This window comes from Phyllostomus discolor, chromosome 1 (genome assembly GCF_004126475.2).
Source record: "Phyllostomus discolor isolate MPI-MPIP mPhyDis1 chromosome 1, mPhyDis1.pri.v3, whole genome shotgun sequence".
Taxonomy (NCBI): domain Eukaryota; kingdom Metazoa; phylum Chordata; class Mammalia; order Chiroptera; family Phyllostomidae; genus Phyllostomus; species Phyllostomus discolor.
The window spans coordinates 167,725,322-167,751,530 of record NC_040903.2 but is presented as its reverse complement, the minus strand read 5'-3'; the positions used below and the strand labels follow the sequence as shown (position 1 = coordinate 167,751,530).

The 26,209-nt window shown below is 34.7% G+C and overlaps 1 protein-coding gene and 1 long non-coding RNA gene across 2 annotated transcripts in view; one reads left to right on the top strand and one right to left on the bottom strand.

The window, feature by feature from the left end:
- Positions 1–26,209, bottom strand: part of TCF12 (transcription factor 12) — a 377,803-nt gene that overhangs the window by 108,086 nt on the left and 243,508 nt on the right. Inside the window, 1 exon segment of the mRNA XM_028505802.2 lies at positions 9,873–9,937. Coding sequence (XP_028361603.1) covers positions 9,873–9,937 — 65 coding nt within the window.
- LOC118502225 lies at positions 22,409–23,760 on the top strand. Its single transcript, XR_004904930.1, has 2 exons — positions 22,409–22,907; positions 23,149–23,760. It is a non-coding gene; the product is annotated as an uncharacterized LOC118502225 (long non-coding RNA).

The following is a 26,209-nucleotide window of genomic DNA, read 5'->3' as shown; positions in this document are numbered from 1 at the left end:
AGCAAACAAGATGAACAGAGACAGAATCTTGGATACGGAGAGCGATTTGATGGCCGTCATATGGGAAGAAGGTATGGGGAAACAGGTGAAGAGCTGAGGGGATTAAGAAGTACAAATAGGTAGTTACAGAATAGCCATGGGGATGTCCAGTATAGTATAGGAAATGGAATAGCCAAAGAACTTACACACATGACCCACGGACATGAACAATGGGTAGAGGGACTGGCTGATGGAGTCAGGGGTGCTGGGTGGAAGGGATAAACCGGAAAAATCAGAACTATAATGGCATAATTAGTAAAATTATGCTATTAATCACCCTAAAAAATAAATAAATAAAAGGGACTGGAAGTAAGTTTATCCACTGCACTTAAATTTCTTGTCCTAAAGAGAAAAGATGTGGAAGTCTTAGGTAACCTTATAATAGAGTTGTAGGAGTTCTTCTACATCCTGGATATGGGTCCTTTGTCAGATATGTTCTATAAATACTGACTCCCAAGACTGTGGTTTGTCTTTATTTTTTTTTCAAATGCACACCTTTTGATAAGCAGGAATCTTTAATTTTGATGAATTCCAATTTACTATTTTTTTTTCTTTGTGGTTATTTCTTTCGGTATTCTGTGTAAGAAATCTTTGCTGCCCTGGCTGGCGTAGCTCAGTGGATTGAGCGCGGGCTGGGAACCAAAGTGTCCCAGGTTCGATTCCCAGCCAGGGCACATGCCTGGGTTGCAGGCCATAACCCCCAGCAACCGCACATTGATGTTTCTCTCTCTCTCTCTGTCTCCCTCCCTTCCCTCTCTAAAAATAAGTAAATAAAATCTTAAAAATAAATAAATGTGTCTTAAAAAAAAAGAAAGAAAGAAATCTTTGCTTACTCCCAATTGAGAAGATATTTTCCTATGTTTTCTTCTTAAATCTGTTTTAGTTTTACATTTAGGTCTAGGATCAATCTGAATAACTTTTGTATTTAGTGTGAGAAAAGAAGTGATGTTCACATTCATCCACATGAATATCCACTTGTTACTGCACCCTTTGTTCAAAAATCTTTCCTTTACCCATTGGACTACTTCAGCCAACACTGTTGAAAATCAAATTAACTATGTGTGGAACATAAGCGACTTCATCTTGAAGCTAATCCATATCTTGACATCTGGGTGAATCTAAACCTTTAACCTACGTACCCTGGCACTCTGAAATCTGTACAGATACATTCTGGGCTGATCACAGGACTCCCATTAGCTTTCTCTTGAGGAGGATTGGATCTCCTAACTATGGCATCAGAGCCAGCCATACCTGGCTCTTTTGATCATCCATGCATTTGCACTGCTTAGGAGATATAGTCCTACTTGGACTAGGAGGGGGTGAGAGGTACAAGGATCCATTTGTCTTGTTTGCTGCCTTAGACTGCTTTCTGTATGCAAGTCCCCTAATAAAAGTCTTCAACCTGACAAACTAGACTTATTTGTCTCGTTCTTCATATGCTAGTACTATGCTGTTTAATTACTCTAGCTTTATTCTAGATTTTAATTTATGTTAGTCAGGTAACAAATTCTCCAACTTTGCTCTTCACTTTTCAAGACTGCTTTGGGTATTCTAGGTACTTTTTATTTCCTAAATAAAGTATCAGCATGTGAATTCTTATACACACACACTACCTGGTACGGTTACATTCATTTAACATACACAGATCAATTTGGGAAGAATTGACATTTTAAGAACATTGTCTTCCTGTTCATAAACATGGTACATTTCTGCATTTGCTCGTGTCTTTTAAAAATTTCTCTAAGCAATGTTTAGTAGTTTTCAACATTGAGGTCTTGTATGTCTTTTGTTAAAATTTACTTCTAAGTATTTTAAGTTTTTTAGATCTATAAATGGCATTTTTCATTTTTTAAAAAAATTAAGCTATTTTTTATACACAATAAAATGTTCACAACTTGAAGTGTACTACTCAATCAATTCTGAATAAGTATCAAGATACAAGACATTTCTATCACCTCAGAAACAGAGGTGATAGAATCCTCCTTCACAAGAGAATCCTCCTCCCACTAGCAACCACTGATTTGAATTTTATCAACACATGACAGTCTTCCCTATTATAAATGTTTATATAAAGGGAGTCACACAGTATTTTTGAGATTTGTCCTCTTTCATTCAGCATAATCTTACTGAGATAATTAAATCATTCCATTTATTGCCAAATACATTCAATGTTTGAACATAATACAGGTCATTTATCCACTCTCCTGTCGATGAACATGTTAGTTGTTTTCAGTTTTAGGCTATAATGAATAAAGCTGCTATAAACAGTTTTGATTAAAGCTTTTTATGAACAATGTTTAAACTACTCTTGGATAAGTACCTAGGAGTAAAACTGCTGAATCACGGGGTGCATGCATATTTAACTTGATAAGAAACTGACCAACAGTTTTCTTAAGTCAATATTCCATTTTACAGTCCCACGAATAATGTGTCATTTTTATTTTAGCTATCCTGGTAGGTACATACTGGTACGTCATTGTGGTTTTAATTTTCATGTGTGTGAGAGCTAATAATGTGGAGCTTATTTTTATATGTGGATTGTCCATTTGTATATCTCTTTTGTGAAGTTCTTTCTACTCAAGAATTTACCCACTTAAAAAACTGCATTGCTTGTTTTTTATTATTTACTTGTCAGGGATCATTATGTAAGTCCTTTCTCTTATATGTACGTGTTGTGGATACCTTCTCCTGCACTGTGGTTTCTCTTTTTGTTTTCCATCTATCTATCTACCTATCTATCTTAGATAGAGGGGGAGGGAGGAAGAAAGAGAGGGAGAGAAACATCATTGTGTGGTTGCCTCTCACACACCCTGTACCAGGGACCTGGCCCGCAACCCAGGCATGTGTCCTGATTGGGAATCAAACCTGTGAGCCTTTGGTTCTCAGGCTGGCACTCAAGCCACTGAGCCACACCAGACACAGCTCTTTTTGTTTTCTTGACAGTCTGTTTTGATGAATGCAAGTTTTAAATTTTAAGGTGAACTTAATCAAGTTTCCTTTTATGTGTTATGCTTTCTATGTCCTAAGACATTTTTATTTATTCTGAAGTGAAAAAACAAACAGTCACATATTTTTTCCCCCTAGCAACTTCATTATTTTAGTTTTCATTTTAAGTACACGATCTATCTCAAATTTATGTGTGGGTATGATGTAAGGTAGGATTGAGTTGTTGTTGTTTTTTTAAATATTGATACACAGTTGTTTCAGCACCATAGATTAAAGAAGTGTTTCCTTTCTCACTAAATTGCTGGTGTGCTCTTATCAAACATCATTTACTGTATGTGTGGATCCCTTTATGGACTCTATTCTGTTCCATGAACTATTTGTCAATCTTTATAGGAATACCATAGTCTTGATTTGTACTGCCTTGTAGTAAATATTGAAGTCAGCTAAATAAGTTCTTTCCCCCTTTTAAAATTATTTTGGTTCTTAATCCTGTGCCTTTTCAAATAAACTTTTAAATAACCTTGTTAATGTCTATTACAAGAATCTGATGGAATTCTAATTGGGACTGCATTAAATCTACAGTCCAATAGAATTAAGACCTAAATGATACTGAATCTTCCACTTCATGAACATTGCATATTTCTCTATTTAGATCTTAATGTCTCTCAGCATTACAGTAGTCTTCCCTTACTTGTGGTTTTACTTTCTGCAGTTTCAGTAATCCATGGTCAACCACAGTCCGAAAAATGTGAAATGGAAAATTCCAGAAATAATTCATAAATTTCAGATTGTGTGCTAAGTAGCATAATGAAATCTCATGCTGATCATAAAGCAACCACAAAGTTGCTTGTTGTGCATCATCAGAAGGTCAACAATAGCCTAACACTATGTCACAATGCCTATTGTCAATCATTTCACTTCATCTCATCGCATAGGCATCATCTTACATAAAGAGAAGAACTGAATACAATATGGTAGGATACATTACTCCCCTTTTATCTCAGGAAATACGTTCCAAGAGTCTCAGTGGTTCCAAGAGCCCCAGTAAGTGCCTGAAACAGTGGATAATACCAAACCCTTTATATATTATGTTTTTACCTTTACTTACATACCTTTCCACTTAAAGAAAGCATTTTATGGCTTGGCTTTGGCATATCTGGAAATGTTAGCATCACTATTCTTACTGGTGGGGCCATTATTACATAAAATAAGGATTACTTGAACAAAATCTGGTAAACAAAAGGGCTAGTAAGTAAATAATGGGCGGGTAGCATATACAGTAGAGATACACTGGACAAAGGGATGATTCACACCCTGCGTGGGGCAGAGCAGGTCAGCACAGGATTTCATCATGCTACTCAAAATGGCACACAACTTAAAATTTGTGAATTATTTTTCTTAATTCCCATTTAGTATTTTCAGATTACAATTGACCAAGGTAACTGAAGCCACAAAATGCACATTGCGGGGGGGGGGGAACACACTACTGTATTTTGAGAAAAAAACACATTCACATAATTTTTATTACAGTATATTATTATAATTATTCTACTTTATTATTGTTGTTGTTAATCTCTTACTGTGCCTAATTTACAAATGAAACAGTACTGAAAGTATGTATAGGAAAAAACATAGTATATACAATGTTTAGTACTATCTGCAGTTTCAGGCATCCAATGGATGTCCTATAATATATCCCCCTGTAGTAATGGGGAGACTACTATATTTTATCTTATAAATTTTTATTAAATTTACATTTCAGTATTTTGTTTTTGACTATAAATGGTATGATTTTGTTCATTTTATTTTATAATCATTTATTTCTAGTGTACAGAGATACAGTTTGCAGTTTTTAGATTGGCTTTGTAACCTGTGACATGGCTAGAACTATTTATCAGTTTCAGAAGTTTTGCTTTTGATAATTCCTTAGGATTTTCCATGTACACAAACATGTCTTCTGCAAATTCAGCTTAATTTATTCCTTTCTAATTTTTATGCCTTCTTTTTCTTGCCTTATTACACTGGCCATGACATAAAACTCAAGTGATGAGAATAGACATTCTCACCTTGTTCCTGACATGAGGGGGAAAACTATTAGTCTTTCAACATTAAGTAAACTCTTAGCTACTGATCTTTCATGAATGTCTTTTATCAAGCTAAGGAAGCTGTTTCCTGTGCTTAGTTTGTTGACTAGTTTTATTATCATGAGTATTTGAATTTGTCAAATATCTTTTCTATTGAAGAATTCATATAGTTTTTCTTCTTAATTCTGTTAGTGTGGTAAACTGAATTGATTAAGTTTCTAATGTTAAGCCAAACTTTCATTTCTGGTACAAACTGGATGTGCAGTTTTAGGATCAGGTTGTTGTTCCTCTTAAAAATGAGCTACAAAGTGTTCCCTCCTCCTACAAAAATAGTTTGTATAAAATTGTTATTTTTTTCCCCTAAGCATTTGAAAGAATTCACCAATGAAACCATATGACCCTCAAGTTTTCTTTGTGGGAAAGTTTGTGAGATAAATTTACTTTCATTGATTAATAAAAGGCTATTCAGACTTTGTTTTATCTTGTTCCTTGTTGGTAAGCATTTTTCAAGAGATTTGTTTATTTCACTTAAGTTGTCAAATTCACTGAATTAAGTTATTCAACTTAATTCAACAATATTCAACAATATTTCCTTATCATCTTTTCAATGTGTATACAATTTATAGTGCTCTACTTCTCTTCCATTACAGTACTGGTAATTCGTGCTGTTTCCCCCCTCATACTCAATTCAGTTAGGAGTTATTAATTTTGAGGGTCTTTTCAAACAATCAAATTTTGGCTTCATTAGTCTTTCCTTTTATTTGTATAATATTACATTGACTTCTGCTTTTATTTTATTATTTCCTCCTCTCTACTTCCTTTGTGTTTCTTTTTGTGTTTCTAACTTCTTAGGGGAGAACCTCAGGTCATACACTGTAGAAGGTCTTTCCAAATACAACCATTTAAAGCTTTAACTTTTCTTCTGGGCACTGCCTCAGCTGCACCAACAAATTTTGTTATATATTTTATTATAATTCAGTTAAAATTATCTTCTAAATTCCCTTGTGACTTCTTTTTAAAACCATGGGTCACTTAGACATGGGTTTTTAAATTTCCAAATTTTGGGTGTTATTCTTAACATCTTAATGACTTCTCATTTAATTTTTGTGATTTCAAAACCTTTCAGTATACTGACACTAGTTTTACAATATATTGACAGGTTACATTCAACTGCACTTGAGAAGAATTTATCTTCTTCAGTTGTTGGGAATACAGTTCTATCAATTAGGTCAAGGTAGTTGATGGTTCACTTAGTTCTACATCTTTACTAAGTTTTTGTCTAGTTATTCTGTCAATTGCTAAAAGAGTTATTCAAAATTTTTATAATTGTGGATTTATGTCTCTCTTTAATTCTATCAACTTTTATTTATTTTTAAGCTCTGTTATTAGGTATTTACACATTTATTATTGTTCTATCTTCTTGATGTATTATTGACTCATTATTTTATCATTATCAAATGTCTGCATAAGAGACTGGCTATAGAAAAAAGAGGATGGTAAACGAATGGTGTGAGTAAATTTCCAAATAACTAAGTGTTAACTGAGTTTTTAAAATTAACTATCATTTTCTCAAGGGGATACTATCCAAATTCTGATGAAACTTAAATATGTTAGAAAAAAAACAAGATCCTTCCTCTTCCAGGTTTGAACACTTTCAGAAAAAACGTATACAAACTACTTGAATACCTAAGAGGTCCCAATGAGAAGCTGCTGTAATGCTAAAAGGATTTTTTACCTCATGATGGCAATTTTTAAAGTATTACACCTATTGTTAATAAAGATGCTGGCTTCTGTGCTCTGTGTTGAATCAGTTTAAAAAATTCAATTGCAGAATGATATATCAGTGTTTCCAGTAATACTGCTACACCAGTTTCCTTCTAATGGCTCATCAGTTATGTGATTGCTGTGAAGGTAATATAAGGAGACCTCATTTAGCAACATATTATTACATCATCTTAACATGAAGTAAGGCCCATCAGGCATTATTAAATTAGCCTGAATTTTGTAGTATGTCAGCAGCAGTTTATGTACATTAATAGCAGAGTTAATGTTCCTTGGAGGGATTCTGTTGGAAAAAAAATGGTTGCAAAGTGGTGTTTGGATATAATTTTTTAGCTGCTATTTATATTTCCTTGTATCATCATTGTGTGGTTAAGATTTTTATGTCACTTGTAAAAGCTGAGACAAAATGGCAGCAACCAATTAGTAGTTTCAGTGTATATTTTTTTTCTCTGACCCATTATAATAAATACCATTTGGAATACTGGTATTTCTTTGAATGGAAGTGATACATCTCTTTTAACTCTTGAATTTTCTGAGCTTACTGCTTAGGCCTCAAATCAGCTGGTGCCATCCATCACTATTTCTCCTATATACTGCAGCATAGTCAGAGCCAAGTAATAATAATACATAGCAAAGCCATTGATTGTTTCTTTCACAGTGAGGAATCCCTTTACTTGTTTAAGAGTCCTCCAGTCTTCAATGAGGGTATGTGTTCTTGCTGCAGTATAATTTTCATTCCTCTGTGCTGAATTTTGGGCTTCTTTGGGGTGCATGGATTGCTTTTATAAATTCTTTATAAACAAATCTTTCTCTCACTTTAATACCTTTAAATCTTCTTGTACACAGCAATATTATTTTGTATTTCATACATTCTAGTAATCTTATTTTTCTTTTCCAGAGGCCTGCCTGATCTCTGCAACATGTTATAAACAATTGTTAAAATAGTAATCTTATACTTTCTTCTTTTTTCATACTCCATATAGAGGAACTGGCTTTCTCAAAGCATACTCTCCAGTCCATGTGAATTAGATCTCCTGGGTACTTGTTAAAAAACATAAATTCCCAGGCCCTTCCTTGACCAAACATGTTCAAATGGAAGGATGGTAAGGTGACAGACTAAAAATCTGAGGGATTCTTATGGTGAAGCATAGTTACATCATTGTTAAAAATATCAAACAAAAGTTTAGAAGATTTACCACTTACTAGGTGTATGGTCTTAAGTAAATTACTTAATACCTCTGAAGAATACTATTTACTATCTGCAAAATGGGTATTATTAAAAGTATTAAATGTGTTCATATTAAGGGATCTTTCAGTATTTAATAAATGGTAATAAAGTATTATTATAGCACTATGCATGTACATTTAAAATAAATGTTTTTTTTTTTGATATGAGAATTAAATCTGGTATAAACATACATCAATCCTGGCAAAAACTGTTAAGAGTCATTTTAGCAAAACTGATGAATTATATAAACAAAGCTTACCATTGATTTTAACTAAATAGCAATACGTTTGCCAAGAGAATATTAGAAAGTGAAAACTTATTAATATAGGCAATAACTATGATTTATTAGAAGCAGCTGTGGTTTTAAAGAGCTTACAGTAGTTTTTTCTCAAGTTTAGCGATAGTGTGAATGTTAGACCCAGTGGCTGTCAAACTTTTTGGTTTATTAAAAATAATATGAAGGGCTCCAGTAGCTTTTGTTTTCGTTGGTTATATGAACTAAAACCTTTGAAAAGTACTCATTTTATAAAATGTTTTCACAAGTATATGGAAGTTTAATCTTCAGAGACCTACGATGTATAGACAGTATAGACCTAAAAAAATGCTAATTATATTTTTCAAATGAGGAAATCAATGCAGAGATGGTATTTAATGTTAAATGACTTTTCTCATGACCAGAGATTCCAACTTGTAGAGATGAGATTTGAACTTAGATCTTCCTCTGACTCTGAATGGCAGAATTATGGGATATGTTATTAAAAGGAGCAGTATTATTATGACAATACTGTATGACAGTGAAAAGTGGCTCACATGCCCATGTCTGAAATTAGGGTGGGCCTGGGTACAGGCAGCAAAAACCAAATTTACTATATCCTGCTTTTGTATTCTTTTGGGCTTGATTCTGATGGAAATCTGCAGTGAACTGACTTCAGGATTGTCAGTCTAAAGATATGGAGGGAAAGGCAGAGAAGATGACCATTACTAGATAAGCAACATACTAGGGAATGTGGAAAAACTGAAATAAAGTTTCCAAGAAAGAGACCATTGAAAGCTAAAAATTTTTTTTTTAATTTCAATCATTGTTCAAGTACAGTTTTCTCCCCCCTATAAAGCTAAAAATTTTATTAGATGTAGGACTCAAATAACAATATTTCCAACATTAATAAGTTCAACATTACAGGATATTCAAGATATACAAAGCAACTGTATGCTCTTCATATAATGCAACAGCAACTGTTTTTTAATGAGGAAATATGCAAAAATATTTTAGAAAATGATGAGTATTTTGGAAAGATGTAGGAAGATAACTGCTACTCTGCTTCCAATTAAAATGAATGCTAATTTTATTTTTTTAATCCTGTACCCGAGGATATATTTATTGATTTTAGATAGCAAGGAAGGGGAAGGAGGAGAGAGAGGCACATCAGTGATTTGCCTTCCACATGCACCCCTGCTGGGGAATGAACGTACATCCTAGCTGTGTGTGTCCTGACCGGGAATAGAACCCACAATCTTTTAGTGTATGAGATGATGCTCCAATCAACTGAGCCACCCAGCCAAGATGAATGTTAGTTTTTAAAATTGTGATGATAAAGACTGGTGAATTGCAAAAGGGAAGCCATTTTAAGCAGCGGGAACACAAGAAAATATGTTTAATTGCTAAAAACCCAACACAGTCACAAATTAAAGGCACAAATAATGGTTAAATAAATTGAATAAATTTCTACCTCCTCTATAAAAGCCTTTATGTGTTAAAAAATTATCTCCACTTTTATAAATTTTTTTAAACTTACTTGACAGCCTGGTAATCCAGTGTCTCTGCTGTACAGTGAAAATGAGCCTCTCTCTGACGTTTTCCCTATAAAAGAAAATACCTTTATATAAAAACCCTCATTTGTTGACAGAATTCAACTTCTAGACCACTCACAGTAATTATACTGGGGCTTGGAAGTATAGAGAAAATTAGAACAAAGAAGATAAAATCCAATAAATAAAATTTTAAAAGTTTATTTATCATTCCAGCCAGTATAATAGTTAAATTCTAATTTATGACATTTAATAGTATGTATTTTATTAATGCTTTCTTTTCATCAAGAAACATTAAAAAATAGTCGAAAGAATGGATATCTATATAGCCAACAGTATTATACATATACCCACCAGTGAGAATGATGTTTTCCCATATTTGCTTCAGAATGAATATTTCTCCCTGTCTCCTTCAGAAATGAAAATGGTATAGACACAGCTCAAATCTTACCCTAGATCCCAAAGTAATCATTATCATAGAGTTGGTGTATATGATTACCATGTATATTTTGAAACTTTAATTTACATATTAATTTAAACATACATTACTGTTTATGTTTGATACATTTGAACAGATGATATTACATGGTATCTATCCTTTGAAATTTGCATTTTATGCAATATTGTGTTTTTGAGATATACATCCATTCATTTTTACAGTTCTAAAATGTCCCCTTATACAAATAAAATCACAGTTGATGTATACCCCTACTGAAAAATAGTTAGATTGTTTGTATTTTTTTGTTATCATGAAGAATGCTGAAACAAATATCCTTGCACAAGTCTTTGTATGCACACATTAAGAGTTTCTTCAGGACAGACACAAAGAAAAGGAACTGTTGGTTAAAAGGATGTAGACTTTCAACTTTATAGGTATCACCTCACTATTCTCTGAAGTCATCATGCCAATTTATACTCTTCCCAGAAATACGTAAGAATTCCTATTGGGACTACATCTGCAGTTCAAAAGTAAAGTGGTCAAGTATCAGGAATGGTATGGGCTACCTCTAGAGGGAGAACAGATGTCTCACAGTACTGACAATTAACAGCAGTGTTCTGATTCATTTGCTTTTTAAAACACTGGAATTTCAGTATGTTCGATAAAGTGAATCTACAAATATCATATAGTTTTAAACTAAACAGTCCCTGACAAATAGACATGTTGCTTAATACGATTTCTGCAGGGATTACAGTTTGATGTTAATATCAAAGATGGTGGCACAAATAAACAATGACAATGGAAGAGCTAACTCTTTTTCTCTGTTCCAAGGTAAAAATAACAATGTAATTAAATCTGACAAATTACCCCAAATATTTAAAGGTCCTGAGGTTATATGAACTTCATTATAATTGTATACTATACAAGTTATCAGTTTGTGATTGTATAAAAATATATAGTTTATTAATTTTAAAAACTCCACACATACATGGATAATCAAAATTATCTTCTGATGTGGTGCATAATTAAAGGAACCTTGGAGACATATGAACTAATATTTAATCATTTTTATACATGCCACATAGGCTAACTCATAGAAATCTTACAACTCTAAATTTGGCACCCATGAACCTTTACATAAATAAAATAATTCTTGTAATAATAAAGGTAGTTATTAGAAAATACTTTAATAATTAGGTATATAATTTTGATCTCATTAGAATTATTATAGCATATGTCTTAAGAAGCACTTACTGGCTATTACTGATGAAGCACATGTTCAGTTAATGACAACTCATAGAAATGCAGATCTATGAAAAGAGGTTAATTTAGTGTGATCTACTTGCCTCACATTCTCCCCATGAAGTCATATGTTCTACACAAAGAATTTTAATTTGCAAATTATACAAATGAAGTAAAAATAAAAAATTGTAACTTTTTAAGGATATATCCTTTACAACTAAGATTGCCTGTTAAGAGTCAAGGTGATATGTTGGAGTTTTGGACTCTACTTTTACTCTTGGAATCTGACCTCACAAAACTATTAAAATGATTGTGCATTTGCAATTTTGACACATATCTATCCCCATGCCTCATCAAAATGGATCAGAAACCCTGCTGGACAAAAAAGGATGGCAGAGATTGAAGAGAAAATGCCAAGTCAGAATGATTAGCAGAGAGATTACTAGTAAAAAATAAAGAACAGCCTACTTCTATGGTTTGTGGGTATTACTTTATTAATCAAATGAATTAAGTTTGTAAGATATCAAAAATCAGAAGTAATTCATTAAGAAAGTACTGCCTTGGGACACTTCATAAAAATCAATTGTACAGTACATTTATGACCCCTACCTCCTTTAGGAACTTGGGTCACAATTTAGGACTTTAAATTATTGGAAAGCTTTGTAATTTTGCCTTTTTGCTGTTATGACCCACCATGAGAAGAACTGAGTTAATGCCAAACTTTGATCAGAAATATCACCCCCAACTACTCTATTGCTTCTCTGGAAAAATATGCTTCATTTTATAAGGTGATCTCCATACAAAATGTGGCAACTATTATTAAACAGTTTCTTCTCTTTAATTAAATAAAATCATGTCTCATATTCTTGGCAGAACTGAATTAGAAGACTACATTAATGTTTAAACAAATACCATAGAGTTAAAAAAAAGCTGTATCAATGATTTGCCATTTATCGCAATGTCAACTACTAATGATTAGCTGAAATATGCACTAAGCCTTTTCTATCTGCCAAATTCCCTTACCTGAAACATTATTTCAAACAATGAGTAAAATATCTAAAGCTAAGAAACAATTTAAGGTATGTTATATTTTTCACTCAAATATACCAGTAAGGAAGTCTTTTCTAACAATGTATTGTTAAGGTGGAAAAGGGAATCAAGTATGAGATCAATATTAGCTCTCTTTTTAATAAAGTATGGCTTTCAAATATAATACATATAATTATCTGCGTGGAGGCTACCCCTTAAGTGGATGGTTTAAAAAATAAGTTTTTAGAGCCTTGGCTGGTATGGCTCAGTGGATTGAGCATGGACTGCAAACCAAAGGGTCGCCAGTTCAATTCCCAGTCAGGGCACATGCCTGGGTTGAAGGTCAGGTCCCCAGTGGGGCCACATGAGAGGTAACCACACACTGATGTTCCTCTCCCTCTCTTTCTCCCTCCTTTCCTCTCTCTAAAAATAAATAAATAAAACAATTTTTTTAAAAGTAAGTTTTTAAAATTTACTTTCCTGTGTCTATTAAAATTCCTAAACTTCCTTTCACAAAGGATAGTCAAATCAGAGAGAATAAAAACTAATTAAAAAAAACTTATTGTTGTAACAATAGTTATAATGAAAACTAATATAAGCTAAAACATTACAAAGTAAAAGTTCTTCTGTAATGGAAAGTTAATAGCTTGTTTTTAAAATAATACCCGATCTATTCAAATGAGATTTTGAAAACTATGTACACTTTACTTCATCTTTCATTTATTGGGAACTCATTCTTTCTTAATGACTTAAAAGTTTGGATTTTCCTGAAATACAATGATGTGTACTCAGTGTGAGATTTAGAAGAAATTCATCTTTTATTTATTCAAAATTACTTTAGCCTACATTGACAACAAAAACTTCTGGCTACTTTGTTTCTGTTAAGTACATTCACAATTTTAACATGAAAGTCAGCTGAACACAGTTTAAGGACTATTAGATATATATAAATTAACTTACATCTAATTTTCCTTGTAATGCCAATAAAGAAAATATTACAAAGAATTTACTGGATATTCAAGCAGTGGGATTTTATTCTGTATGGGTTTTGACACACCATAGGCGTCCTTGGCAGTCTTTTCAAAAGCATGTGTTTAAACTCACAAAACACAATACATAGTATTATGAAGTATATTGGTATGTTATCATAAAAATGTAGAGAAAAAATCCATCATGGTATATACAATTTTTTAACACATCAAATAAGATCTAGAAGCAGACTTCCAATGGCAAGTTCAAAGCATAAATGATAGTTTAAGATCTCTGCAACAACTCTATCATGCTATAAAAATCTCTGGTACTATTATCATAGGTACTATGGTTACAAAATCATAGGTACTATTACAAAAATCATAGGTACTATTAAAGAGTGTTTTGCTACTCTCATTCAAATGGAAGGACAATGTAAATTTCACTTAGAGGTTGGTAAAGATAAAAATGAAATTTTCTTCCCTGTCCATATTCACTGATTATCCTTCTATTCTTGGAGTCACTGAACTACAGGCTAAGAACTCTAAGTCTAATAGAACAGCAACATATTATTGGAAGATACATAGATGTATATCATGCCATCAGACACATGTTTTCTAAATAAACATCTCTTCTGCTTAAAGTAGCTAGACTTATATAATTTATATTAACCACAGTTTTTTTCTGACTGGAAACTGAGAGCTGCTCAGGAAATGACAGGTGATTTTGGCCAATTTGTAGAGTGTTTAAAACAGAAGTTCAGGAAAGAGTAAAATACTTAAGTCCAAGAAATTATTTTACCTGGTTGTTTGTGTAAGATGCATAAACTATTTGAGGCAATAATTACTGTAACACATTTTCTAAGAATTAAAAAAAAAATGATTCACCTTGTTCCCTACCAATTACATGATGCAACAGTAAGTTCCAATTCTCCACTGCTTTCATAATTTCCAAAAAATACAACAATGTTAGTTACTAGTTTATAAATAGAGCTCTTCAAAGGATAATTTTTCCCTACATTCTTTTATCTTTTTTTTATGGTTGACACTGTTACAGATGTCTCCATTCCCCTCCTCTGCCTAATTCCATCACCTTCTTTCATCCAGGCTCCCCCTTATCACATTCCTCTGACAGCTGTCAGTCTGTTTCATCGGTCCAAGCCTGTTTCTATTTTGTTTTTCACACTAACTTTTGGTCATTAAATTCCACATATAAGTGAACGAGATCATATGTTATTGTCTTTCTCTGACTGGCTTATTTCACTTAGCATAATAATCTCCATGTCCAAAAGGTAAGATTCCGTCCTTCTTAATAGCCGTGTAGTATTCCATTGTGTAAATATACCACAGCTTTTTCATCCACCCATTTATTTAAGTAGTTTTTACTGTATTTGTTCTATTACCATTTATCTTTCTTATAACCTCTTCCACATCCCCCTTGCCCCCGCCACTGCAATCACCTTACTGTTGTCCATGTGTCCTTTTTTTATTTTAATCATTGTTCAAATACAGTTTTCTCCTTTTTACTCCCAATCCAGTCCCTCCTCCCACCCCTCCCCACTTCCCTCCCATTACCACCCTCCCCTTAGTTTATGACCATGTGTCCTTTAAGTTTGTTCCTGTGAACCCTTCCCACTGTCCCCTTAAATTCCCTCTACTCTCTTCTGTGGGCATTGTCAGCCTGGCCTCTATTTCAGTGTCTTTGGTTATATTTTGCTTGTTTCTTTGCCACTATCCGGGGGTCTTTTGTAGTTTCATATAAATTTTTGAAATATCTGTTCTAGTTCTGTGAGATATGTCACTGGTATCTTAATAGGAATTGCATTAAATCTATAGATTGCTTTTGGTATTATGGACATTTTAATTAGGTTAATTCGTCCTATGTATGAACACAGTATATGGTTCCACTTATCTTATTCAATTTCTTTCTTCAGTGTCTTATAATTTTCCAAAGTACAGATCTTTTACCTCCTTAAATTTATTCCTAGATATTTCATTCTTTTTAAAGCAATTGTGAATGGGACTGTTTTCTTAGTTTCCCTTTTTGATAGTTCAATACTGACATATAAAAATGCAACTGATTTATGGATATTAATTTTGTATCCTGCTATTTTACTGAATTCATTGATCAATTCTAGTAGTTATTTAGTGGAATCTTTGGGGTTTCTCTATGCACAATACCATGCCATGCAAATAATGATAGCTTTATTTCTTCTTCTTGTCTGACTGCTATGGCCAGGATGTCCAGTGCTATGTTGAAGGAGAGAGGTGAAAGTGAACATCCCCATCTTGTTCCCAGTCTTAAGGGGAACACTTGTAGTTTTGCCCACTAACTATGGTGATGGTAGTGGGTTTGTCACACATGGTCTTTATTATACTTAGGTATGTTCTTTCTATTCCCACTTTGCTGAGAGTTGGGTTGTTTTAAAATCATAAATGGGTGCTAGATTTTATCAAATGCTTTTTCTGTATCTATTGATATGATCATGTAGTTTTCATATTTCATTTTGTTTATGTGGTATAATTTATTAATTTGCAATATTGTACCAACCTTCCACTCCTGGAATAATTCCCAAATGATCATAGTGTATGATCTTTTTGATGTCCTGCTATATTCAGTTTGCTAATATTTGTTGAGGATTTTAGTGTCAATATTAATCAGGGATATTAGCCTATAATTTTCTTTTTGTGTGCTGTCTTTATCTAGCTTTGGAATTAGGATAATGCTGGCCTCATAAAATGAGCTTGAAAGTCTTCCATTCTCTTGAATCTTTAGAATTGTTTGAGGAGGAGAGGTGTTAGTTCTTCTTGAAGAGAATGTATATTGTTTTGCTTTGGGATGAAATGCTGTGAAGATATCAATTAAATCCATGTGTTCTAGTGTATCAATTAAGGCCACTGTTTCCTTGTTGATTTTCTCTCTGGAAGCTCTATCCATGTAAGTCAATGTAGTATTAATATCCTCTACTATACCTGTATTTCTGTCAATCTGTCCCTTTATGTCCACCAACATTTACTTTACATATTTAGGTGATGCTATGTTGGGTGCATAAATGTTTACTAGGGTTATATTCTCTTGGTGGACTGTTCCTTTAATCATTGTGTAGTGTCTTTCTTTGTCTCTTACTATAGCCTTGGTTTTAAAGTCTACTTTGTCAGATTTAAGCATTGCTACCCTAGCTTTTTTTCCTTTTCCATTTTCATGAAATATCCTTTTCTATCCATTTACTTTTGGTCTGTGTGTATCCTTTGTTCTGAGGTGGTCTCTTGAAGACAGTGTATCTTGTTTATCTTGTTTCCTATCCACTCAGCTACCCTATGTCTTTTAATCAGAGCATGTAAGCCATTTACATTTAAAGTGGTTATTGGTAGTTATGTATTTATTGCCATTTATTTTTAACTATTTTCCTCTGACTTCTTTTCCCTTTTTCCTTCTTCTTAAAGCAGGTTCTTTAACAGCTATTACAATACTGGTTTGGTGGTAAGAAACTCCTTTACCTTTCTCTTGTCTGGGAAGCTCTTTATTTCCCCTTAAATTTTAAATGACACCCTTTCCTAGGTTAAAGTAGCCTTGGTTGTAGGTCCTTTGCTTCTGGCCTGAAATGTTTCTGTTGAGAAATCAGCTGACAGTCGTATGGGAGAACTCTCTTGTAGGTAACTACCTGATTTTCTCTTGTGGCTTTAAAATTCTTTCCTTTTCTTTAAGCTTTGCCATTTTAATTATGATTTGTCTTGGTGTAGGCATCTTTTGAGTTCACCTTGTTTGGGACTCTCTGTGCTTCCTGGACTCGTGTATCTTTTTTCCATCACCAGGTTAGGGAAGTTTCCAGTCATTATTTCTTCAAATAGGTTCTCAATCCCTTAATCACTGTCTTCTGTTTCTGGTATCACCACGATGTGGATATTGCTGCTCTTCACATTAACCCAAAGGTCCATTATATCCTCATTTTAAAAAGTTCTGTTGTCTTTTTGCTGCTCTGCCTGGGTGTTTTTTTCCTACTTTGTCCTCCAAACCACTGATTCAATGCTCTGCTTCATCTAACCTACTGTTTATTCCTTCCTGTGTATTATTTATTTCATTACACTGCATTCTTTATTCTGTCTGGTCTTTTTTCATGCTGCTGAACATCTTTATAATCATTACTCTAAACTATCTGATAAATTGCTTGCCTCCATTTCATTTAGCTCTTTTTCTGGAGAGCTCTCTTGTTCTTTTATTTGGGGCCTGTCGTTTCTGTCTCCCCATTTTGGCTGCCTATTTGTGTTTGTTTCTATGATTTAGGTATATCTGTAAAGACTCTAGTGAACACCTACATCAGACACTACCTGTGACTGGCCCTGGGCAACCTGTTTGGAGCTGATAGTAATGCTCAGAATGTGGCTCCTTCTGCTGGGCCTGTGGTACATGGAGAAAGAACCAAGCTGTGCATCAAGGCCCACTTTTACCAACACCAGGCCCAGGGAAGGGTCAGTTAAAGTCTTAAAACTCCCAGAGGTGTGTGTCTGCCTGCATGCTAATAACTTAATCACTAAAAGAGCCTCCAACTGTGCTCCTCAGCAGCCAGGCTTAAGCTCTGTAGGGTGGGGTGAGAGGGATTCGTTTGGGTGTGGCTATTGCTTCCCCCTAGGCTGATGCCACATAAAAAGGAGTGTTCTGCCCAAGAAAGATGGCTTCTGCAGTACGGGGAATAATTCAGCACAGGGATCCTGGCAGCTGACCCTTCACCTCTCTCCCCAGAGCCACCAACCCTAGATTCTCCTCATGTGGCTCTCATTCACTCTGTCCTCCCTTTGCCAGAGTCAAGGGTAAGTGGCTAGAAATAATATTTTGTGCACTGGCCCTTGAAGAGTCTCCCTGTGTCTCTAGCCGCCTCTCCCTGGTGGACAATAATTCTTCTGCTTTTTACAGGCTGATGTTATTTGGGTTCCTTTCCTGGTTCTGGTGCTCTAGGCTGGTGAGCTCAGCTTCAGGTTAAGACCCCACAGTTCTCGGGGGGGGGGGGGGGAGCCACCAGCTACTGAAATATACCAACACTTCAGCTGCCATCCATGGGAGCCCAGTCAGCTCTTTCATGATTCTGGACTTCCTACCAGTTTTGATGTGGTGATGTGGTTTCTTTTGTAAGTCCTCTGTTATCTATCCACTCATCTACTGATGGGCAGTTGGGGCTGTTTTCCAGATCTTGGCTATTGCAAATAATGGTGCTATGAACATAAGGGTACATATATTCTTTCAAATTGGTGTTTTGGGATTCTTAGAATATATTCTCAGAAGAGGAATTACAAGGTCAAAAAGCAGTTGCATTTACTTTATTTTATTTTTAAAGATTTTAAATTTTTTATTTATTTATTTTCAGAGAGGGGGGAAGGGAGGGAGAAAGACAGGGAAACATCGATGTGTGGGAGAAATATCAACTGGTCACCTCTCGCACACCCCCAACTGGGGATCTGGCCCACAACCTAGGCACATGCCCTGACTGGGGACTGGTAATCAAACTGATGACTTTTTAGTTCACAGGCTGGAGCTCAATCCACTGAGCCACACCAGCCAAGGCTCATTCTTGTTATGTTAAATATTTATTAATCTTGTAAAAATTATAAAAATAAACCCATTATAGTAAAAAATAATTTTCTGTGAACCTTATGTTATTTTACTTTTTATTCATTTATTGTATTACAGTTACCCCCATTTTTCCCCTGTTGCCCTCCTCTACCCTCACCCTCCAGTCTATCCCCACACCACTGTCCATGTCCATGGGTCATTCATACATGTTCTTTGACTAATCCCTTCCTCTTCTTCTGACATTTCCCCTTTACCCCCCTGGCAGCTATCAGTCTTTTCCATGTTTCCATGTCTCTGGTTCTGTTTTGGTTGTTAGTTTATTTTATTCATTAGACTCCTCTTATAAGTGAGGTCATATGGTATTTGTCTTTCATTGACTGGCTTATTTCACTTAGCATAATATTCTCCAGTTCCATCCATGCTGTCACTAAGGGTAGGAGCTCCTTCTTTTTTTTCTTTCTGCTGCATAAGTATTACATTGTGTAACTGTACCACAGTTTTTTACTCCATTTCTACTGATGGGCACTTAGGCTGTTTCCAACACTTGGCTATTGTATATAGTACTGCTATGAACACAGGGGTGCAGAAAATTTTTTTGGTGTTCTAGGATTCTTAGGGTATATTCCTGGAAGTGGAATTGCTGGGTCAAAAAGCAGTTACATTTTTAATTTTTTTGAGGAAATTCCACACTGTTTTTCACAATGGCTGTACCAGTTTGCACTCCTGCCAACAGCACACTAGGGTTCTCTTTTCTCCACACCCTTGCCAGCACTTATTTGTTTTATTAATGATCGTCATTCTGACAGGTGTGAGGTGACTCTCATTATGGTTTTAATTTACATATCTCTGATAGGTAGTGATATTGAGTATTTTTTCATATATCTATGAGCCATGCGTATGTCCTCTTTGGAGAATTGTCTATTCAGGTCCTTTGTCAATTTTTATTTTTTTTAAATATTTTATTTATTTTTAGAGAGGGAAGGGAGGAAGAAAGAGAGAGAGAAAGAGAGAGAGAGAGAGAGAGAGAGAGAAACATCAATGTGGCAGTTGCTGGGTCCGTGGCCTGCAACCCAGGCATGTGCCCTGACTGGGAATCGAACTTTGCCCATTTTTAAATTGGATGGTTTTGTGTTCCTGGCATTGAGTCATATGAATTCTTTATATATTTTTGAGACTAAACCCTTGTCTGATGTATCATTGGCAAAATAAGTTCTTCCATACAGTTGCTTCCCTTTTCATTCTGATGATGGTTTCTTCAGTTGTGCAAAAGCTTCTTAATTTGATATAGTCCCATTTGTTTACTTTTATCTTTATTTCCCTTGCCCTAGGACCTATATTGGCAAAAACAAATGCTATGTGGGATATCTAAAATTTTACTGCTTATGTTTTCCATTAGGACTTTTATGGTATCATGACCTATATTTAGAGTTCATTCTGGTCTATGGTATAAGTTGGTGGTCTAGTTTCATTTTTTTTTTTGCATGTACCAATCCAGTTCTCCCAACACATTTATTGAGCAGGCTATTTTTATTCCATTGTATGCTCTTGATCCCTCTGTCAGAATGAATTGACTACAGAGATGTTGGTTTATTTATGGGCTCTCTAGTCTGCTCCATAAATCCACATGTCTGTTCTTATGCTAGTACAAGACTATTTGATTACAGTGGTTTTCTAGTATAGTTTGATACCAGGCATTGTGATCCTCCTACTTTGTTCCTCTTTCTCAATATTGGTTCTTTTTTGGTTCCATATACATTTTGAAATATTAGTTCTAGATTTGTAGAATATGCTATTGGTATTTTAATAGGAATTACATTGAATCTATAGAATGATTTGAATAGTATGGACATTTTAATGATGTCATTCTTCCAATCCATGAACAAGGTGTATGCTTCCATATAGTTGTATCTTCCTCAACTTCTTTCTTCAGTGTTCTATAGTTTTTACAGTTCTTTTACCATCCACAGTTAAATTTATTCTGAGGTACTTTATCTTTTGTTGTTGTTGCTATAGTAAATGGGTTTTTTTTCTTAGTTTCTCTTTCTAATAGTTCATTGCTGGTATAAAGAAATGCCATTGGTTTCAGAATATTGACTTTGTATCCCACTATTTTGCTAAATTCACTTATTAGGTTGAGTAGTATTTTGGTGAAGACTATAAAGTCTTCTATGTTCACTGTCAATGTCATCTGCAAATAATGACAGTTTTACTTACTCCTTCCTAATTTGGATGCCTTTTATTTTTTTCTTGTCTAATCCGCCGTGGCTAAGACCTCCAGTACTATGTTGAGTGTGAGTGGTGAAAGCGGATTCCCTGTCTTATCCTAATTTTAAAGGAAAACACTTTTAGTTTTTGCCACTTGAGTATGATAGTAGTTGTAGGTTATTCATATGTAGTTTTTATTATGTTGAGGTATACTCCCTCTACTCTTACTTTGCTGAGTGTTTTTATCATGAATGTGTGCTGGATTTTATGAAATGCTTTTTCTCCATCTATGATAGGATCATGTGTTTTTTGTCTTTCATTGTGTTTGTGATGTATCACATTTATTGATTTGTGAATATTGTAGCATTTTTGTATTCCATCCTGGAATAAATCCCACTTGAACATGGTGTATGATCTTTTTAATGTATTGCTGGATCCCGTTTGCTAATATTTTGTTGAGGATTTTAGTGTCTATGTTCATCAGAGATACTGGGCTGTAGTTTTCTCTCTTTGTTGTGTCTTTACCCTGGTTTGGGGGTTAGGATAATACTGGGCTCCATAAAAATAGTCTGTGAGTCTTCCCTCTTCTTGAATTTTTGAAATAGTTTGAGAAGAACAGGTATTAGTTCTTCTTTGGATGCTTGGTAAAATTCAAGAAGCAGTTCCATTTTTAATTTTTGGAGGAAACTCCATACTGTTTTCTACACTGGCTGCACCAGCCTACAATCCCACCAACAATGCACAACAGTTCCCTTGCCTGCATTTGTTATTTGTTGTTTTATTGATGGTAGCCACTTTGACAGGTGTGAGGTGATATCTCACTGAAGTTTTAATTTCCATCTCTGTTATGAGTAGTGATGTTAAGTATTTTTTTTTCATATGTCTATTGGTCACCTGTTCATCCTCTTTGGAAAGGTATCTATTCAGGTCCTTCGCCCATTTTTTAATTGATTTGCTTGTCTTCATGATGTCAAGTTATGTAAGTTCTTATATATTTTAAAAATTAACTCCTTTCAGATACATCACTGGTGGAATATTGTTCTCCCATACCATGGGTTCTCTCAGACAGGACACAAAGGACACAATCAGTAGCCAAACTGATGCTGGGAGTGGACAGCACAATTCTATATACCCAATTCCTCCCCAACCCAACCACAAATATTCAGGAGTTGACTACATGGAAGAATCTGCGTTTGACACATTCCATCAGACATATATGGCTAGTCCACTCTGACAGATTGTGGGGTTATAAGATGAAGACCCAAGCCTCTGCCCCTTAAAAGGAACCACTAGTGGAAAAGTTTATATACATTGTTTGAATGAAAAACAAGTTTCATAATTAAGGTCAGGTGTCTTGAAGTTCTGATCCAAAATGCACTATGGGTGGTTATGGAGGAGTAACAAGGAATTGGCTATGACTAAGGCAATCCATAAAGCATACTGAATTAAGAAGGAAACCTTAAGAGTTGAGAACATACCCCCAGGAAGTGGAAGAAAGAGTGGAAATGACAAGAATCCTCTTGGAGTAGAATGTGCCAACGCCTAATTTTGGGAACACTGGCTGTTAAGTATTCAGGTTTTTTTTTTAAAGATTTTATTTATTTATTTTTTTAGAGAGGGACGGGAGGGAAGGAGGGAGGGAGGTGAGTGGAGGGAGGGAGGGAGGGAGGGAGGGAGGGAGAGAGAGCTATCAATGTGTGGTTGCTGGGGGTTATGGCCTGCAACCCAGGAATGTACCCTGGCTGGAATCGAACCTGGGACACTTTGGTTCCCAGCCCGAGCTCAATCCACTGAGCCAGCCAGGGCCAAGTATTTAGATTTTAAGTGCAGTTTTGCTAATTCCCTGAAGGGCTGGTGAATTATAGGACTCCCACATCATTTCTGAGTAATCAGAATTGCCAAATGAAACCAAATGAACTTTCCCAGGCTCAGAGACTCGGTTTTCAGTGTGACTTCAGAGGCTGTACAGTCCAACTCTCGCCCAATGCAGCACTAACTCAGGATACAGTCTTACCGAAAAAGAAGTCCACTGATGACTGCTTTCTACTTTGCATCATGCACATTTTAAGCATAATGCTTAAAAACAAAAACAAAACCTGAAGAGCCAGGCTGGTGAGGGATCTGGAAATCAGCCAAAGAACTGGGATGTTAGTTTAGAGAAGAGAAAATCTAGAAATGTGGCCTCTGTACTTTGTAATACTCACAGAGCTATCATATCAAGGAGTAATCAGAGACTACACTGTTAGGTCCTAGTGAAGAGACCTAGGAACAAAGAATAAAAATACAGAGATGCATTATCTTAGCTTGTTATGAAGAAGAATTCTCAGTAAACAGAATTTCCAACAATAAACTCTGAGCAAAAATTATATAATATTCAAGCTCTTCTCAGTAAAGAGATTTGTGGAATGATTTGCTCTTTTGTTGTGAATTTATTTATTAATGCAATAGAAGATGTAATAGACATTTTTAGCAGCCAAATTCTGCTGGTGAATCACAGTGAGTTCATGTTTATTATATATTAGGGTATTTTATAGTACAACAGCCATTCATTTTTTCCTTCTGGATTATCTTTAATTGTTGATTTGTAGAAGTTCTTCACATATTTTTGACAGAAGACTTTCTACTATATCTATGGCAATATCTTTTTGTAGGTTGACATTTTATTATCTTAATGGAGTCTTAACAAATAAATTCTCCATTTTAATGTAGGCCAATTTGTCCATTTTTTCTTTATGATTAGCATTTTTTTGTGTGTGTACTGTTTAAAAGATCTGCCCATTCTGAGTTATACATCTATTTTTCTATGTTTCTTTGAAAAGCTTTACTGTTGATCTTTCATGTTTAAATCTGAACTTGGTTTCTATATATGTTGGTCAAGGTACGTTTGTTTGTTTGTTTTTTCCTGTAGGCAAATCACACTGACACCATCAGTACTATATATTGAAAAGATGATCTATGTATCAAAAGTATCATTGTGGCTGCTATGTGGAGAATGAGCGTAGAAACTGGTAGACCAATTAGAAGACTTAAAATAATGCAGACAAATAATTTCTTGGAAGAAATAATAAATTCTTCCAAGTCATTGAAGTAGGTACTACTAAATCCCCATTTTACTATGAGGAAAAACAATTTGCCCAAGGTCATAGAATAAGTAAATAGCCCAAAGAACTAGAACACGGGGCTCTTTGACATCAAATTCTTAACAGTATACTATACTGCAACTGTTTTCCAGTGAAGATTTAGGACACAATCTCCACATTCTGATCATATATGTAGGTAAGTGGTACAATCCAAATATAGCATAAGAATTTTTCTCTGTTTAGCCCTCTAAGTAGCCTCTACCAATCAACTGATGTGGCACTGGATATGAAATCTATTCCTGCTGAAAAGAGGTACTGATGACAAATCATCCCAAAAATGACTGGCAGCAAAACCCAACTAATCTAAAGGTTGGTGCTGGGTATTACTAGAACATGGTCAGTTATGGTGGTTTCACTCAAAGTAATTGCTATTGTTTTCAGTTCTCACACAGGGCACATGATGATGTTACTCTTGCCTGTTAGAAAAAATATTCTGATCCTGTTTTTCTGGGTCTCTGTTTCCTAAGACGTAAAAAAAAATGAACAAATTGAACAAGATCAGAGGTTGCACAATGGCATCCCAGAGGTTGTTTTGTGTGGCCAATGCAGGAATTTGTTTGTGTGTATATGTTTAAAACAATTTTTGTGAAAAAAAAAATTGCCGTGGCAGCCATGAGAATTCAACTTGCAGAACTCCTACTTCAGGAAATGTAATTGACCTGAGGGTTCCAGATGCTGTACTCTGAAATCCATGACTGTTTTTGCACTGAGAATCCCTTGCTTCCAGCATGCTTCAATAAATATGGTGGGGAAACTAAAGCATACCTCTTTGGGGGAGACATGGCATCCTCTTTTGACCAACTTTGGCTCAAAAACTTCCAGAATGCTTTGCTGAACCTTCCTTAGAGTACACAGAAGTCTAGGACTCTTCTACTTCCTCTCCTTACTCTGAAAGTCTTAAGATTGCTGTGGGTATGGTGACATGAACTAGCATTTGCTGATTAGCTATTATGAGACAGGTATTGTGAAAGGTACTTTAGTTACATTGCTGGTAGCATTGCTAGTTGTACTTCTTCCTACTAGAAATCTTGTTAGAACCAAGGAGTGATTAAAGGAAGCTCATAAGAGCTATGAGATATTATAGTAAATTTTCAAGGTTTCCTGTAGACCTGTATTTATTGGTTAGAGAAACCTGCCCTGTAATACTCTCAGCAGTATGTACTCTTTTGCTACCAATTCAAAATAATGTTTTTATGAGGAAATGGGCCAGAAACAAAGATATTATGGAAGATATAGCTGGCTCAGCATTTATGTCTGCAGCAGTATAGTGAATACCTGGAAATTACCTGCAAACAAAAATTTACTTCTTTCAGTGAATAATATACTACTTAATAAACAGTCGTTGACTTCATGAGTAACATCACAAATTAGAACAAATAGTTTCCCTTTTTGCCTGAAAGCCAATATTACGTCAACATTCATTTTTGTAAGGCATACTGACTTGCATCCATTAATTCAAATTCACAATCTATTCATAGAAAATTCCATGTGGTATTTTTTAAATGTGTAGCATTAAACTGGTTGTTTTGTTTTTGTTTTAATTTTTAAAAAAGAGATAAAGTCTTAACCTGAAAAAAGAATTCCTGGACTTTTCAAAAAATTACCTAGGTCAACATTACTATGTTTCAAAATGAAGTATTTCAATATATAAATCATGAGAACTTTTCCATGTTTAGTTTTCAGAGAAACAATATGAAATCCTTACATAGGTAAATATAAATATTTGGGCACAAATCTA